The 19,584-nt window shown below is 30.2% G+C and overlaps 1 protein-coding gene across 3 annotated transcripts in view; it reads right to left on the bottom strand.

Moving 5' to 3' along the window:
- Positions 1 to 278: 278 nt before the first annotated feature.
- Positions 279 to 19,584, bottom strand: part of LOC100916704 (contactin-associated protein-like 4) — a 604,589-nt gene continuing 585,283 nt past the window's right edge. The window contains exons 15-19 of one of the 3 annotated variants that reach the window (XM_031937666.1): positions 18,647 to 18,780; positions 17,577 to 17,664; positions 10,136 to 10,354; positions 9,726 to 9,797; positions 279 to 3,652 (exon numbers count right to left, since the gene is read on the bottom strand). In XM_031937666.1, the coding sequence (XP_031793526.1) occupies positions 3,459 to 3,652; positions 9,726 to 9,797; positions 10,136 to 10,354; positions 17,577 to 17,664; positions 18,647 to 18,780 (707 nt within the window). In that variant the 3' untranslated portion in view covers positions 279 to 3,458. The remainder of the gene's footprint in view (positions 3,653 to 9,725; positions 9,798 to 10,135; positions 10,355 to 17,576; positions 17,665 to 18,646; positions 18,781 to 19,584) is intronic. The other 2 variants (XM_012542655.2, XM_031937658.1) reach the window with 2 other exon arrangements.

The following is a 19,584-nucleotide window of genomic DNA, read 5'->3' as shown; positions in this document are numbered from 1 at the left end:
TCTTTTAGAATGTATGTGTTTCACAGTTTTAAAGATTTTGATGGCACATATAAGCTGGTCCAGCTAACTTCTATCATCTTTAATTTTCAAGAGGATAAGTAAGTAAAAGTATCTACTGGCTGTAGGGATTAAAGTGTGGAAAACATGTCAACTGCATTGACAAAACTTCAAAGAAATATTATTATATAGTAATAAAGAATCTAAGGAAAATTTAGAGAAGCACTATATTGATAAAGCAACTCAAATTCATAAATTTCTCATTTCCCCTTTTTTTCTCTATTAAACGTAATTTAGAATGTAGGTTTAGAAAGGATCCCACAAGACTCATGGTCTATAATCACAAAGAGCCATTTTTTTATGTGTGAAATAAATGCTTGAGGGTAAAAACTTTCTTATTTTTAACAGCATAGTTAACTTTTTCATGTTTTCAATGATTTATTTTGAAATTTACAGGTAATTAGATAGAATAAATTTATAGGTAATATTTTAAGGATTTCATAAAAATATATTTCCCTAAAAATAAGATGTACCTTGCTTTTTTACACATTTATTAGAATCTGAGGGGACCATAGCCATTCTATCTGTGTAATCAATTTGGCTTTATTAAACTTAGGGAAATAATTAGGCATCCCTTTAAAAATAAATTTAAAATTATAGCTTCTTTTTTTTTCATTCTTTCTTTCTTTCTTGATCCTTCACTCCTTCTTTCCTTTCCTTTCTTTTCCTCTCTCTTTCCCCCTCTGCTTCTCTTTCTCTGTCCCTTCCTTCCAAAATCAAAACATCAGAAAGATTAATGTTCTTATTCTTTTCTGCTTTATCACATAAAATCAATAAGATGGTTTACAATTAGGTCCTACCTGTTTGAAATGTATTCCAATAAAAGTCTGTGAAGATTAAAAAATAAATAAATGAAAGCCTAGTCCAGAGTTGAGCATATTTGTAAATCAAATAATACTTAATGGTTGAGTCAATAAAATGTTCTTTTAAAAAAGTCTAATTGGAGAATATATAAATCACTATAATTCATAGGATCTTTCCCGTAGGTTCTCTTCATACATAGTCATCAGTAAAAATGTAGTTTTCTTGCAGGTTTTATTTGCTTAAAAAGTACTTACCATTGTAACTTCAGCATTAGTTAACTAACCATAATAGCCCAAAGTATATCAAAGCTTATAAAGAAATACACTCACCAGTACAGAAAGCGCACATCTACAAGTTTTACTGTTTTAGAAAAAAATTAGTATATATTTCCCCAATTTAAAACATTTATACAACTTTTAAAAATATTACCTCATTTTATTTCAAAAATGCTTTTTTTTTTATTATTATTAACAGACAAGAGGAGAAAGGTTACAAATTGGGAAAGGAAGGCCAATGAAGGGACAACTGGATGGTATGTTATGCTTCAATGCACTTTGGTGCCACCATTTTGTTGTCCCTCTAGGAATGCAGCCAACAAAGGGCTATGCTGCTTCTTCAAATGTGAACCTGTTTAAAACTTCAATTCTTAATCCAGTTAATGCTTCTATGGGATAAAATTAACATTTGCTCCCTGCTAATGATACAGTGATATTATAACATTTATAGACATCAATGTCATTGACAAAATGTATATTTACTTTGTAAATTCCTTTCCTCACCAGCACAAAGCTTTTGAGGAAACTAAATCTATCCTTCATAATGACATTTCTTTTTTTCTTTCATTTTAAAATTATCACATTAATTAGAATCCTTAGTTGTTATTGTTGTTTTACATACTTTCAAAGCAACATCAATATAAACATAATGCAATGAAAGAAATCAAGTCACATCTGAAAAAGACAACAATAAAAATAGGTTTTGTTTTTATTCTATCTGGGAAAAAATAACTTTTTTTTAAAGAATTCATTGGAATGGAGATATGTTTCCAACTTGTCCTGGTGTGAAGAAAGTAAGGATTCTATTCGGCAGGCACAACATAAGAAAGTAAGATAGTATAGCACCTCTTCTTAAGTGGCTTTTGAAATCCAAAGGATGGTAGCATGCAACTTTCTAGTCATCTTTTCCTGATTACTATAGAACTATTCCCAGAACACTACACTTAAAATTTTTGCCTCATATATTTTATATATCACGATGAAAATATATTCAGTAATAATTCATGTTGTCTTTCAACAAAAGCTGGGAAGTGTTTTAGTCATACATAGAGATGGTCTAGATAAGTGAATTTAGGGAAGACAATATGCTTTCTCCCTCACAATAATTTTTTTTTAGAAATAAGATTAACTGTGCCATTATATCTTTTGTTCCAAGAAATGTCAAAGTTAATAAAATATTGTGAAGAAAAAAAATGAGAAAATATCTAATACATAGGCAACATATGATTGGAAACAAAACAGTATTCAGAAACGTAATTGGAGATTTACATTAATAAAGTAGTATATGACAGGCCATTTTTAGAATTCATTTATGTGCTAAAATAATAGCAGGAATATAATAAACTTTAGGAAAAGTCAATCAACATGGTCATTGTGTATGCTTGAGGAAAATATTTGTGATTATATTTCCATTAATTATAGGTGGAGACAGAGAATAAGTTTGTAAAGAACTAAGAAGTATATGAATCAGGCAATCAATGTAGGGTAAAAATCATACACTCTACATGTGTTTAATAGCAGTCAATAATTACAGGCTGCCATCTCTAAACTGAGATAACAAATTAGTAAAAAGAAAAAAAACAACCTCATGTATCAAGAACCCATTTTTGTACATTTTGGCTACACTTATTTTACATCCAATATTGATTTTATCCCATCTCAATAAAACAAACAAGCAAACAAAAACAAAAATATATATTCAATCTAATATGCATAATATTGATGATGTTATAGGGAGAACCAACAGAGTTCCTGGTCACTTTGTTATCACTCACAATGAGGTGCTCACACTAGTCAATTACCTTTTTATCTTTTCCCATTCTATTTTTCATACATAAATGATAACTAAAGGGAGCACAGTAAAAAAAAAAAAAAAGTCATTTAACTCAAAGCATCATTGTTAAACTTTGAATTTTGTCCTTGAACAAAACTCCTTAATTTCATTTTAAAAGAGGATAGGGCAACAGGTTCATAACAATTCTCCCATTTAAAAGCCATATGCATTATACATGTTAAACTTCAGGTGTAGAGGAACACATCAGAACGGTCAGAAACTACCAACAATGAAATTGTTTACAATATCTAATTCACTGTTACGTAAAATGCATTTATGATAGCTAAGGAATATATGTCATTGAAAGAGGCCTCCTAGAGCAATCACTGAGACTGAAACATATGCAGTAAAAGAGTTCTGCAAATCCACTGCATTAAGTTTGAGTGCAAGAGCTTATTTTATTTATTTTTTTCTTTTTTGTCCATTGAGAGCCCCTGGCTTAGCAAGAAAGTCAAACTATCATAGTATTAAATTAAATCAAATTTCAGTCAAAAGAAATATTCTTTCTGATTTTCATTAACTCTATTTTGCATGGTGAGCTCACTTTTCAGGGCAGTCTCAGTACAGTCTTCATTTTCTGCCCTCTTTGTCTCATTTTTTTTATACAAGCTTTTCTGTTGATAAATCCGTACTGCAATGGCAGTGATGCAAAGCAAGATAAATATCACAACTGCTATCACACCTAATGGGGGGAAGAGAAAAACAAAACTTGGAGTCAGTCTCAAAATAATGTCTTTTTCCAAAATAATTAAATGAATAGAAAGTATCCTGTGACTTCATTGGCTAGAAAGAAATAATAAAATTCCTAAGCTTCTACAAAAGCCAATAATATATTTTTGAAAGTTTGGAATTCCATATATTTCTAACATCATAACACAAGTAGTATAATAAATTTTATATTGCTTCTGGGTCCCATCAAATTCTATGTCACATTCTTATTTTATGGCTTTAATCTAAACTTGTAAGAATCCATTTGAATGTATTTAGATTTCCTCAAAGGCCTTCATGTCCACATCACTGTATGAACATAATACTGGAATGTTTAAAAGGTTGAAAAATATACATTTTAGAATACTTAATAATATAACAAATACTTTTTATGATATTATAATGAGTGCAAGTTTTAACAATATTACTTTGAAATGCCTTCATGAGAGGCTGATGAATATATGTATTGAGCAAAAGATAAATCCTAATATCAAAAAGATTATAGATATTTATATACATTTAAACATCATCTATAGAGATGAAGATACTGAGAATATATAGCTAGGGAATATCTCAAACCTTTTCAAATTGTTCTCTTAGCAAAAAAAAGAGAAAAGGAAACAAATTAAAATATTTTAATTGTCACTGCCCCACTGATTCCACATAGTGCATTATATGGCAAGCTTAGAAATAATCCATTGTCTATAGTGAAATTAAAGTTACATATAAATACTTACATAAATACATATGTGTGTATGTTTATCTGTATATGTTTATGTATTTATATAGGAAGCAAAAACTAATCTTTCTGGATCCTGGACATTTTTGCAGAGTGGTCCTGATTATTGATAAACAACAGTATTCATCAAATTTTTGACTGGTCCAATTTGGACTTATAAATTGCTGATTCATTCCCTGTGATTTGTCATATTAAGATAAGGCAAAGTTGACTTCTCTATTAAATCTAATTTAGTAGTGACAGAAAAATTTGGCATTTGTAATGCATGGTTCTATTGAATGCAAATAGTTATCTAGATTTTGAAATAATTCCAGGTTTTTTTTTAAGGAAATCATCTGAATAAGGACATTTTAAGTAAAATATAAATTTTTAATACATATTTTCTCTCATTTTTGTATTATAAACATTTTAAAGTGATATATATCTGTGAATTCCTATTTTTCTATATCATCAATTCAAAATTAAATATCAAAAACTAAAAATTATTGACTGAAATAGGTTGAAATGTATGAGTTGTGACAAGTATGATTTGAGTGGCAATATCAGTATTGTTTCAGTCAGTTCATTTAGATCAGTTTTGTTTAACTTAAAGTCTGGGGACTTTTAAAAACAAACAAACAAAAACCCACTATATTTTAATATAGTTGATTTCCTTTGTTTCCTATGCATTTTATTTTATGCCTTTAAAATCATTTTGAGAAGGGTTCCATAGACTTCATCTGATTGTCAAAAGAGTCCTTGACAAAAAAAAATAAAATAAAATTATAAACTTTTGATTTAGTCAGTCAAATCACTCAAGGAAGGATTGAACAGAGAAGCTTACAGTTTTGGCTGCAGTTTTAAGGTAGAATAGTGGTCTAGAAAGTGATTGACTTGGATTTAGGAAACTTTTGAATCCATTCTACAAATTTTATTTATTGTTAAATTTTAGGAAATTATTTAACCTCTCTGACTCTCAGTTTCTTTTTCTGTCAAATGAAGAAAGAAACACATGTACCATCTACCTTAGTGGGACACTATTTTAAAGAGATGAATTAATAAGAACAATTAAAGACTCCAATCTACCTCACTGATTTGTTGTTAGGAAACTATATTTTATACCTTAAGGTTCTCTATAAATGAAGTCATATTTATTATGCAAACTTTTGATTTCATTTTTAATTTTGGTGGTAGTCCATGTTGAGATTCATAGAGACCCAGCAAAACATTTATCGGAATTGGCATAACAGACAACTGGCATAAGAATATTTTGCAGAGATAGGAAATTCAAGTTACTTGTTTATAAATTATTCCAACAATAATTAATGCAAATCAAGTAAAGGAGCTAAAATTATAAAATATCTTAGTGTATTGTATATTTATTTAATCTTAGATAAAACCATTAAAAATGTTAGTTTAATTCATCTATCTCAGATTTTCCTTTTTAAGCACTTTTCTCTACTGGAGGTTATTTTCCAATTAGAAGAAAACTGTAAAGAGAATTTAGGACTTGAATATAAACAATGTCTTTTTAAATCAGGTCCTGCCTGATAATATTACATATATACATACATATGTACATATATATCTATATATACTTGTTTTTTAATTGCATGATGTATATATACATATTTTTAAATAAATTATTTTCTTAGTTCATTAAAATCTGGATGGAGAATCTTCTGAGGCATTTAATAAAGTCTTAAGGTTATTTAAACTTGAAGTTAAACTCATTTCTTACATTAAGAATTCTACAGTTTCAAGAATTTTGTAAAACAAACAATAAAAAATCAGTTAGAGTCATAAAGCACTCTTCACTATAAACTCTGTTGAATATTTAAATAATGTTAACTGATATCAAGCCTTATTCATTCATAATCAACTTAGTTGTTAACTAGAGGGAAGGGGCTGTACTGTGGTTTTTTTGTCATAAAGCAGAGAAAATAGTATAGGGTTTGAAGTTGGAGGATTTGAATTTAAATCCTACTCTAATATTTACTATTTAAAGGTTCTTGAGCTTTTTAAATCTTAGTTTCCTAATTTATTAAATGAAGGGATTATACTAGGCGACCTCTAAAATTCCTTCCAGTTTTAATTCTATTATTTTTCTTTGAATTTTAAAACCATGACTTTCATTTTCTTATTGCCTAACAAAACTGAATATTTCAGCATTTACTGGTATGATAGTTAATAGGAAATGAACATTATAGGGTCAAAGAGAAAGGAAGGATCTCAGAAGCCATTCTAATCCAACTCATTTTACAGATGAGGAAACTGTGGTACAGGAAATTTAAATATATTGCCTAAGATCATACAAGTAACAGTTGTCAGAGACAATATTTAAATGCAAATTAGAAGTCACCAGAGACAGCACTCTTTCTATTGTGCTGCAACACTTCATTATTTATATATATATATATATATATATATATATATATATATATACATTTATTTATATATATATACACCTTCCCTTAGGAGATATTTTCTTTGTCCTTGAAGCAACTGGAGTATTGTAAGTAGGAACTGATCCATAGAAATAGATGAAAATTGGAAACTGCACTGAGTCAGTGTGGAAAAACATTCATAGATTCAAGTATATTGTATAGCCAAAATAAATTTAAATAAAAATAAATAAATAAAATTTTAAAAGCTAATGAATTAATTTACCATCAACAAATAGCTTCTCTAACTCAAGTTTCGGTGTTATGATTAACTTCAAATCGATAATTATAAATTTTAAAAGTTCAACTATGGCTGTAGTTTTCAAGGAATTTCAGAAGCAATTACTCCATGGCCAATAGCAAATTGAATGAACAAAGGATAGTAAACTGGCCAGTACTTTAATATGAATAATTCAGGAACAAAAGGCTATTAAATCCTGGACTTAGTATATGAATGATGTGTCAATGATCAGAATATCTACTAAATAAGGTGGCCTTGAAGAAAACCATTCATATTCTGTGTTGACAGTATATGTCTTTCAAAATTGTCAATGTTCTGCCGCCCTACCCTGGCTCCACATTTTTTTTTTGCCATGCCCACCTACCATATTTTAGGGTGAATTAAAGAATTACTTCAGGCCAGCAAATCTGTTTCTGTAAAAATGTTAAGACTGAGCCCAAGTTACTGATCTTTCACATATATGAAAGAAACATTGTATATATAAATGTATACATATATATATATATGCATATACTTTTGTTTATATCTCTTTCATAAATTTCTTAGGAGGAAAGGTAATTTTAATTTAATTAGTATTAATGTGTATATGTATACACAATCATGTATATATGAAAGCAAATCTGTGTTAAGATGTTAAGGCCAACTATATATGCTTAAATATATAATATAAAATATATTCTGTAATATATATATATATATATTATACTTTATATTTTATGTTATATATAAACAATATATATTATGTTGGTAAATATATATGTATATATGTGTGTGTCTATATAAATTAAATTACAAATACCCTTTCCTTCAAAAACCTTAATATATATATGTATATAAAATATATATACCATAACTTTTAAAAACTATGTATAGGTTTGTACATGCATATATGTATGTATATAAATATACATTTGCATATATAAAATATGCATGTGTGTGAACAAAGACACACCACATGTTTCTTGGTGGAGAAGGATAATTTTAATTTAATTAGAATCTATGCTGGTACAACAACAAAAAGGAAATGCCTCTATTACTGCTATTCTCTATTTGCAGTCTCTCAAAACTCACAGTTTAATCTTTATAGCCACTCCAAAAAGAATTCTAAAGTATTACTCATTCTTATACATGAAAGTTAGTTCTAATCTTTTTCTTTTCTGCTTTTGAACTTTATAAATTATTTGAAAGATTCAATTGTATCTATTCATTTCTCTGTGAAGCGTGTAATGGTCTGCACTGGTTCCTTTATTTAGAAATAGAAAAGGACATTTTAAGAACATCTAGTCCAACCTCCTCATTTTACCAAGGCACAAGCACGGTCAGTGACTTGCCCAGGAAAATAATATATATATGTCGCTGCAGTTTTCTGAAGACTTCACTCTTTCAAAAAGGGCTAGTCCTGTATACTTGAATGGACTGCATTTAAAGTAATAAGTGACAGAACAAGCAAGCCTCAGTCCCTTGATTGCAAACACAGCCATCTTTTCATTTTATCAGACTTTTGGGAGTGATCTAACCTTATGCTTTGTCACTGACTTTTCTGTGTACTTGTCACACATGCTCTTTAAACAAAGAAAAGGATTCCTAATTAAGAAATACTGAGAATCATCTGTGCACAACAGTCTCAAGTTTTGATTCTTAAAATAAAATAATAATAAATGAACCAGTCTCTCTAAAAACTTACCCTGTCAATTGGTTCAAATGAAAATAGTGTATTTTATTGTAGAAATAAGGACAGGTCAATTATGTGTTCTTAATTCATTTTTGACCCTTATTTTATATTCCTAAAATGGGAATTCTAATGATCTAAGAAAAATGCACAGGACATCAATGTTTGAATAATTATCTATTTCTTTGGAGAAAAGCTATCTTCAAATAAGTGCGGGATACTCAAATGGCAAAACCAAAAGAATCATAATGCATATTTTCAGACTCCCAAACCTGTTGTATTGAGCACTAAACCATACTGCCTCTCCAGCAAGAGAGAATGTAAACATGTGCTGTTTTGAATCACTTTTTGATATGATAATTAGACCTCAGAGAGCACATTATTCCTATTGCCAGAAAAAAAAAAATATGGATCTTATTGCTTTCTCAATTTGAAATCCACGCAAAAGATGCTTTCTTTGGGGAAAGTCTCTAAACACATGCAAATTCCTATTTTCTTAAGTATTAAGGCAGGACAAAATATGTGCTTTAAATAGCAATTTTATCACAGATTCCATTACACTTAACATAACCCTCTTGTAAAAGCAGCCTTATGTCCAGGAAGCCATTTAAAATGCTTTTTCCTTAAGCATATGCTGTATGCCTAGAGCACCTGGTGTCCATTTCCATATTGTGATGTTTGCATTAGATGGCTCTGCAACTATTGCTATAATTTTATGCTTCAGTGGATTTTTCAACTACTTAGACCAACTACTTCTAGAGAAGTTGATGTCAAGAAGATATTAGAAAAATGGTAAATAGGAAAACTAGTCTGTTACTGATCCTTCTAAGTGCCTACAGCTTTTAAAATAAAATTACAGTTCTTTACATACATGTATTTCTTGTATGATGCATTCTCACTAATTTAACCAAAAATCAAATAGCAATAATTATTAATAAAAAATTTTAAGGAAGCTACTACCATAGTCCCTATTACCTCCAATTATTGCAGAGTCACTTCTGATTGCATTAGCTAAGGGCTCTCCCTCATCTATTGGTCCAGAATGATCTGTAGCAGAAAAAAGGACAGTGACAGAAACAAGTAGAAAGTAGGGTTTTAAAATAATTTACACATGTTCGAAACAAGAGCAGAACATCTGGATATATCACAGAGTATGAATCTCTATGGTGCAGACATTTACAACAGTTCAGTGGAATAGTTTCAAATGAATAAGAAACTAAAACATAGAAAAGAAGGTCAGAAAACAAAGCTGAACAGGCCAAATGGAACATATATAGAAAACTACCCCCAGGGTGTTATCTAAGGTAAAGTAATGGCAATGAGAGGAGTTTTGCATACTCAATGGGCAAAACATATCAGGAAAGACAAATAAAGTAATATTGTACCTGCAAATGAATGTGTGGTTTCACTCAGTGTTGACTCAGCTCCAGTTAAAGTGCCACAATTTGATTCAGCTACATGTCCTTTAATAGTGACTGGAGCTGAACTTGTGTGATGTAATGCAGCCTTCAAAGGAGCAATGTGGTTAAACTGCACAGAAGAGAGACATCCAATGAACCCCTGTGAGTTGGCTTTCATTGTCTCTTGGTCGACATCATTATTTTCTGTCAATCAAAAGAAACAGAATACATAATTCTAGTGCAAGGTTGGGGTCCATCCCCAAAATATATAAAAAGTAAAAATTAGTTTTATATTAGAAGAAATGTCCATTGAGAACTTAATCACAGCTTTATCTACTTTGAATTGTATATTATACATAAAACATTATATCTGCATATATTCAGGAAAGAAGGAATTTCTAATTTTTCTCATGTTAAAAAGTATTCAGAAAAGATTAAAGTAGGATATAATTGAAGTGACCATGATTTCTTGTTAATCCTTCATACCATTTAAAAGAAAGTTTTTCATAAAAATATTTTTGTTTTCTAGAAATGAAATCAATTTAAGGTTAAAACTTTTCATTTTTTTTTTATTTTTGAATCCTTAACATCTAGCACTGTGCTTTTAAATATCAGAAGAACTTAATATATCCTTCCAAAATTGAAATTAGTTAAATCATCTTTAATTTAAAAAATCAGAAAACAAGATTAATGAGTAAGGAATACATTTAGAAAAAAATGAAATAACTTCATTGTCTTCATATAAAGGAAAAATAAGTATTCCAATAATAATGACCAGGTGTTTTGTTTCTTCTGCAGATCAGTTGAAATTAATTTAAATTGCAGAAAATGGAAATCAAGTTAGCCATATGAAAATATTTGAGTTATCCTTCCTTCTTTTCTGCCACTATCTTCTGAATATATTAATTAGAAATGTAATATATACAAAGAAACCTAACACAGGGCTTAATTAAAAGTGTTATTTCTTTTGATCCCTTCTAATATGATCAGCCAAAATTGTTCTTGTTATTGTTTATTCAAAGATACATTCTCAATATACAATATATATTTAATGGGAATTTCCATTCTTTTTTTTTTCATTCATTTTTACAAGATTTTTTTCTGTATTTTAAACAAGAGCATTGCTAGTATTTATAGCAACATATTGTTCTTTTTCCTCCTCTGACACAGAAACTAGTGCTATATTCTCCTTCTTAGTTATTTCTATTAGTTTGGTTTTGATATTATTGAGATCAAAGAGAAAAGTTCAAAACAAATATGATTTATTAAATTTGTAAAAAATTAATCCCTTAAAATCACTATGTTTAACCAAAAATGAAGGTGGTATTGTATTATTTATTGTAAATATCCTTCCACTGTAAAAGCAACTCTTAAGCACTAAAATATTGGGAGTTTCTCAGAATCAAGATTGTCTTATGCAATTTTAGGAAATTTTTCAGACTAAGAAAATGGTGCAGCTCAGTATTTTGGAAAAAGTTGTTTTCCCTAAATTACCAATCTGGAGTACCAAAACTTAAAGTATCAACTAAATAGAGAAGAGAAGTAATGCATTTTCATTGCTAAAGCAACAGAATCAATTGTTCTTACTCTCCTGAAAGAGCAGTACTGTTGTTTTCATAAGGTTTTAAATTTTATCTCTTTCCCCATGTTTTAGATGCACAAAAAGTAATAGAGAATGTTTATGTGCACAAAAAATTGGGATATGTAGTTATGAGCAACACCTACAAAAGATTATTTAGTGATAATAAGGGACATACATGCACTCAGGATAGATCAGGTTCTATAAATTATCAAGTAGATTATGCTTTGGAAAATGAGATTCAGTTTACTCCAGTAGAGAAATATAGAACAAATATTAAATTCGTAAACATCTCATATGCACTAGTTCTGATAATAACTCACAACAAATATGACAAAATATTAGGAAGGTGGTGCTTCACCAATACATCCTTGTGCAGGAGTGGGGTGGAGGGTGAATGGGAGGATTCCCCCCCAAAATAGCCTTCTACAAACAAATAGTATATTCATTCTTAAAGATAATATGTACTCACAATTTCCCATGAATTTGATTTATAGATAAAAGAGCATTTGTTTGTTACTTATTATAGTATATTGTCCTTCCACCAGTATAAATATAGGAAAGAAAGCAATTAAAGAAGTCATGGTAATAGTCACCAAATACAACCATCCTCTCTGAAGTTGCACAAGATTAATTAGATTTTTGAATATTACGAAAATCATTTGAAGGATTAAGAGTTCAAGAAACAATATAAAGTACATAATATTTTATAATATAATATATATAATATAATAACAATATAAAATTTTAAAAAGTCAAAACAGGTGGGACTGGGTGTTATCAGGTCTCCAAATACAACAGAATTTGGTATTAATCAGAGTTAATCTGCATTGGAGGAGGGAGTTTCCTCATCAAGGATTTAAACCCAGTGCAGGTTCTGAAAGTTCTTACAAAATTAAAAAAGTTTCAAGTCAATATCTGAAACTGGACTAGATACCTTTCATAGCAAGACAAACCTAAGTAGATTTGAAATGTCTCATCAGGAAATAGTGTAAGGTCTTGTGTTTTTGTTTGTTTTTATGGCAAATCTTGAACACTAACTCTTATACAATAGAGATTGTGGCGTAAGTGGAAGAAGAACTGACATATTTCAAACCACAAGTTCTCAAAAAATTGAAGTCCTTCTTTCCTCCCTTCCTTTCTTCCTTATTTCCTTCCATCTTCCCTCCTTTCCTTCCTTCCTTCCTTCCTCCACAAATGGAGGTAAGTGACTTTTCCAGGATCATATAAGTATTTGAATTTGAATTTGAATAAGTATTTAAATCCTTTTTCCAACAATTACTAACTTCATAAATCATGACTGTTACTTAATCTCACTGAGCCTCTTCTCTTTCAGCCATAAAATGGGATCCTTCATCTGTACTTCACTGCAACATATAATATTTTCTTCTTAGGGTTGTTTTTAGGGTTAAAATGAAATATATGTAAAAGTACCATATAAGCCTTCAGGATGACATAAACCAGAAATAATTATATGACTTGTGAGAGTCAGTAAAATTCAAATTTCCTTCCTTCTTCCCTCCTTTCCTTCCTTCCTTCCTTCCTCCACAAATGGAAGTAAGTGACTTTTCCAGGATCATATAAGTGATTTGAACTCAGGTCCTCCTGACTTCAGGACCAGTGCTCTATTCACTGTACCATCAAGCTGCCCCTCACATTTTTCATAGAAATCATTAATTATTACTTCAGTCAAAGTTTATGCCTATAAGATTAAAGGTATTTTGAAGATTTGCCCAGACAATTTGATTGAACATTTGTTACTCACACAAAATCATACCCCATACCCAGATAGAAGAAAAATAAATATGATTCAGTAGAGGATATTTGGGGCAGACTTTGAAATTCTCTGATAATGGGTCAACATTTCATCTCTGAATGTAAAGTGGAGTTACTCCTTCCTCTAATTACCACTCAGAGCCACTGCTATAGATAGGTCTCTTATTAATTCATGTGTTTAAACACACAATTTTGCCTCCTTGGCTAAACATTATAGTTAGAACAACAAGCCTACTATTTTTTCTTTGTAATTTTGGTCTGGAACAATGAAAGAAGTAAAAAAAAACAAAACATTTATTAAACACCTGTCAGATACGCAATAAATGCTTTATAAACATACTCTCATTTGAGCCACACAACAACTCAGGGATCCATATAATATTATGATTTCGATTTTATGACTGAGGACACTGAGGCAAACATATCTTAAGTGACTTCCACAGAGTTATACATCTAGAAAGTTTTTAAGATCAGATTTGAATTCAGATCTTTCTGACTCCCAGCAGAGTGTTTTAACAACTCCACGACCTAGCTGTATATAATTTCCTAAGTGCAAGAAGAGCTGGTAAGAAAACACTCTCTTTCATAGTGGATCAGCATCTTTTCTCAAGTTTACTGTCTTAGAGAATTTTCTGAGGGGCACTAGAGGTTAAGCAATTTGACCAAGTTCACTTTGCCAGAGGTAGGAATTGAAATGAGGTTCTTCTACCCTCAAATCAGGTTTCTGTCCACTATTCCAAAGCATTCTTTTATATTACTATGATGATAAAAAAAAGGTAGCCCTCACTATTTTTCTAAGTCCAGATCACCAAGAAACCTTAAAATAATGCTGTTTTTCATTATATGGACTATTTTTTTCTTTAAAGGATATCTTATTTTGTATATAAAGCTTATATGAAGTCAATCCATTTACTGACCAATATAGTATTCTCATATCTAAGTGTTTTACTTTGCTGCAACGTCAAAATCTCCTACTTATTAGTAGACTAGATTAAATATTTTCTAGAAGAAATATTTTAAGGTGAGTATGTTTAAATATGTCAAACAAAATCAAAACAGATGGTACAAAATTACTCAACTGCAATTTTCTATTATTAGGATTTTTTGGTTTTGTTTTTTAATTTGCCCTTTTAAAAACAAATAAATTGTATTTGGGAAGTACCTTAATATAATGGAAAGAATACTAGGTCTAGAGTCAGAAGATCTAGATTCAAATTCTATCTTGATACTAATGACCTGTGTGTCAATTGGGCAAACTGCTTTATGTCTCTTTTTCCTATCTAGAAATTGAGAAGCTTGGACAAATAGTTTCTGTGGTCCCTTCTTGCTCTTCATCTTTGTGGCTCTCAAAATGACATCCACAAAATTTCTTGAGCTATTATAATTGAGCATAAGGAAATAAAATGTTTTTTTTTTTTTTTTTTTTTGCTATTTTAAGGAGTCTTTTTTCTTTTCTTTTCTTTCTTTTTTTTAAATTTGTGCCCTTCCCAAAGTATCTATCTTTATACAACAGAAAAAAAAGAGAAAGGTAGCAGGTGGGGATGAGGGGAGAGGGAGAGAGAGAGAGAGAAAAGAGAATGAAAGAAGGAAGGAAGGAAGGAAAGAAGGAAGATGGAAGGAAGGGAGGGAGGGAGAAAGGAAAGGAGGGAGAGAGGGAGGGAAAAAGGAGAAAGGGAAAAAAAGAAGAAAGAATGAAGAAAGGAGAAAAAGAGAGGGTAGAAGGAAATTTTTGTAATTCAAGGTTATCATTTCTCTAACAGAATAAAAGTATCATGTTGCATTTCAAGTCTTCTAGATTTTAGTTTGCTACTCCATTAATTAGTTTTACAGGCTTTCAAAGTTGTTGTTTTTTCTTTTTCTAAATTTTGTTGTCGTTACTTTAATTGCTCCCCTTTATTTGCTTACTATAGTCTGAATCAGTTTATTGAGGTCTTCCAAAGTTTCTTCTGACTCTATATGTTTCATTTTGTCATTTCTTTTGAAAGAATATTATTCCATTATGTCTATATGCCATAATTTGTACGTCATTCTCTGATAAAAATACTTTTCCATCCCCAAGTTTCCAGTTTGAAACAACTACAGAAGAGTTCCCATAAATATTTTTGTTCATAACGTTCCATTTCATATTTAAAATTTTTTTTTTCCTTCGGGTTATAGGTTTAAAAGTTGTATAGATGACTAAACTTGTAAATTAGAAACTTTGGGGGCATAATTCTTCATTGTTTTCCACAAAAGTTTGGTGGATTTATCTACAGCTATACCAAGAGGTCACAAATGTGATTATTTTCATGCAGCCTCCTACAACATTTGTCATTGTCTTCTTAGCCAGTCTGGTAGAACCTCAGAGTTGTTTTAATGATTGCCATTTTTGTAAATGGTGGTTAATAGCTTGGATATCTTCCTTTGACAAATACCAATTCATGTTCTTTGACCATTTATCTATTGAGAAATGGTTTTCAGTTTCATCAATGTACTTCATGGAGAAGGTTACTACATTCAGTATGATAATTTGCCCAAGAGCATCTAAATGGTAGAAGGAAAATAGAGTCCTAATTTCCTAGCTTCTAGGTCTTTCATTATATAGTAATACCATCTCAAGGAATATCTCAGAAAATTGAATTCAATGCATCTATATAACTAGTAAAATTCTAGTAGTTATTGCTAATTAGTACTAAAATTTAGCAGTTATGTAGATCATTTGAATTTATAATCTATAAGCCTCAATCTATAAACTGATAGATCTAGATCAATAATGACTAATAAAAATTTACTGTAAAAGCTACACTTTTCTAGCTAAGGCAATATATTTTAATGAGTTATGCCAGATCAAGATTTGGTTTAATTTTCAAAATAACATCATAAAAGAAAATTACCATTTATAGTCATATTTGTTAATCATCATGTCTTCCACCTTAATAGTTTCATGTATATTAGTAATTCTATATGTAAAATTGTGATATTTTCACTTTAGTTTATTAAATATTTCTTTGCACCTGGAAAATAGGGCAATTTAACTTTCCCCTATTTGGAGAACATGAAGTCATAATTTTAATGACTTCTAGAGTGTCTATAAACATTTAATACACTTATAAACCTAGTCAGCGTCCTTTTCAGTCTTCTGTTTCATTATCCAGCAGCACTCTGCTCACTTAGGCAGTCTCAGTTTGAGGGAACATACATAAGAAAAGAAAACAATGACGAATGGGTCAAAATACAAGTAGCTGAAAAGTTTATCTCTATTCTTTTTACTTAAATTTCCCTAAATAACCTAGATTACTAAAAACTGCTAACACAGGAATAATAAATAGGCAGCAAAATGACACACTTATTTTCACTGTTATGGATAAATGTCAAGGGTGTTTATATTTTCTTTCCTCTTAAAAAAACTCCAAAAAAAAATCAATTTTGTCCTTGGTGATAAGAATTAGAAAATGAGGAGAAAAAAGCATTCACATTATCATTCTAAAATGATAATTAGACTTTTGAATGATGTAATCAGGAGAATTTGGCAGGATAAATAACAGCTATGAAACTTCTAGAGTGGGTATAAGGATAAAAGACTGCAATCACAAAACCTCCATCAGCTACATTACAGCAGGAAAAAGCAGGATCTCTGCCACTTCCCAGGGCTTATTCATTAGCAGAAAGAAAACAAACAGCTGCTTCTCTTTTCTTTTCCTTTCAAATGCTCTAACCTTAGCTTCATTTGATGGTTTCTAGATTTGGAAACTGATTAATAAATAATCCTTGGTCTTTATATCTCCTTTGATCATGGTTCTTCTTTTCTGGAGGATAAGCAAAATACCATGTTTCATTATGTTTGATTGCCAAATGAGAGGGATAAGTGTGAAATTATTCTTAATGGAATACACTTGCTCATTTTACAGGAAACACTTATCCATGATTACATATGCACTCTGACAGAAGTATAGTTTCTACCTTGATTGTCACTCACTATATAATTAAATTGAAGACAAGGAATTTCTATCAGAAAGATTAGTGTTTTATGTGAGTAACATGACACTTTTGATCTGTGCTTTTTTGAGGAAAAGTGCTCTTTCTCCTACTTACCTAAAATCTTGCCAAGAACAAGGGATTTGATTGCATTGAATTCTATACCAGAGGACAGGGTGACTTGCTCTCTTGGATTCTGGTTAACCTACAAAGATTTTTCCAAAAGACAACAATAACAGAATGGATGGCAATTTGTTGATAGAAAGAAGGGAAAGCAAAGAAGACTGGGACATAAAAACAAATGTTACCAAAATAACTAAAGAACAAATTCTAAAGAATGAATCATTAAGATAGAAAAAGTGTTTCCAACAATTCTATAACAAACAGATAATTTTAATCTTGACTAAGACATGGTTTTAAATACCTATTATTTTGGGGGAGAGGGGGAAAATTATTGTTCTATTTCAGACAGAATCTGTTTCTTTTAAACTTTTTCTGTATGCATTGTATTATTTGGTAAGTACTTTAATAAGACGTGTGAGGCTTTTTTTTAAAGATAAAAGCTCCCACTTCTCTCAAAAGGAAACTTCAAAATCAAACAATTACATATTATTCTAAGACAATAAATAGAAGTTTCTGCTAGTACTTATAATAATTCATTACCCAGACCTGGCTTACATATATGACTTAATTTAAAATAGAATCATGAAAACTTCTCTTCCCACTGGGTGTTTTTCATTTCAATATACCTATAACATAAATCATGTTAGTCTTCTTCCAACTGACGTCAAGAAGTCAATTGGGAAGAAATTGGCTTTGTCAATAAGTTATATATATATATATATTTTCATAATACTTTAAAATTATTGTAACAAAAATTCCTTAATATTTTTGCTCTCATAATCCGATGAGCACATTTTTTGTTGTATAGTGATAACTGATCAATTTCATATGCAAGAAGCCAGAAACATTTCTTTATGAGAAAAAAAAAATGGAGCAAAGTATAGGGGGAAAATGCCACTTTAAGAAACAGTGCCAATAGAGTCCCATTTCCCCAGAAGGATAGAATATAATTCTTTTTCCATATGCTATGAAGAAGCCTTAAGTAGAAGGTGTTTAAAGATGACATTGTTTAATTTTCTTTTAAGTTGTACATCTTGGGGGGTATCAGTCTTCCTGAAATTTACCTCTACAAATAGTACACCTTCTTCTCTGTTAATCTTCACATGGTGAAGCTGTCCATCAGCCATATTTTTGAAATTGCTGTTAAAAACATCTGGCTCTTGATGGCTATCTAATTTGTACCTGATCTGCAAACTTCCTAAAGGATAAAAAAAAATACTATTTTAGAAACATTGTTATTTACACAACAACATATACAAAAATCTATAACATTTTTCTTAATTCTATAAAAGAATGTGTAATTTCAATCTGTTCATTATCATTTATTTGGATATTTCATCTCCCACAAACTTCATTCCAGTAAAACTTTTTTCCTCTATCTCAAATACAATATTCCCAAATGATCACTTCATTGAGGAGTTATTAATTTATGAAGTATACTATCATCATCAGTTCCTGGGTTCATTTGAAAGGCAAGATTTTTCAATAGCTTTTATGGAAATGGCCAACATTATGCAATACTGCTTTGTAAGGAAAGTAGTTTAGAATCTCAGCTCTGCTACTTATAACCTAAGGGTTTGGGGGTAAGTCACAACTTTCTGGCTGCCAATTTTGTTATCCATAAAGTGAAGGGGTTGTACTAGGTCACCTTTAAAATTCTTTCTAACTCTGATCTTATAAGTAAAAGAATAGTTAGTAAATAATCTCTTACAATTCTTTTATGAATTGTGTTCTCAATAAAATGAAGCATATCTATATGTATGTATGTACATATGTATATATATCATGAAATTATTGTAATAAGTTCTAAAGTTCCAACATCTTGACTAAGAAGTAATGTGTAATGTAGCAAAATAACTGTATGGATATGTATACATATATTGTATTTAACATATACTTTAACATATTTAACATGTATTGGTCTATCTGCCATCTGGGGGAGGGGGTGGAGGTTAGGAGGGGAAAAATTGGAACAAAAGATTTTCCAATTGTCAATGCTGAA

Source organism: Sarcophilus harrisii, chromosome 1 (genome assembly GCF_902635505.1).
Source record: "Sarcophilus harrisii chromosome 1, mSarHar1.11, whole genome shotgun sequence".
In the NCBI taxonomy this organism is placed as follows: domain Eukaryota; kingdom Metazoa; phylum Chordata; class Mammalia; order Dasyuromorphia; family Dasyuridae; genus Sarcophilus; species Sarcophilus harrisii.
The sequence above is the reverse complement of the archived record's forward strand: the minus strand, read 5'-3'. Positions and strand labels throughout refer to the sequence as shown.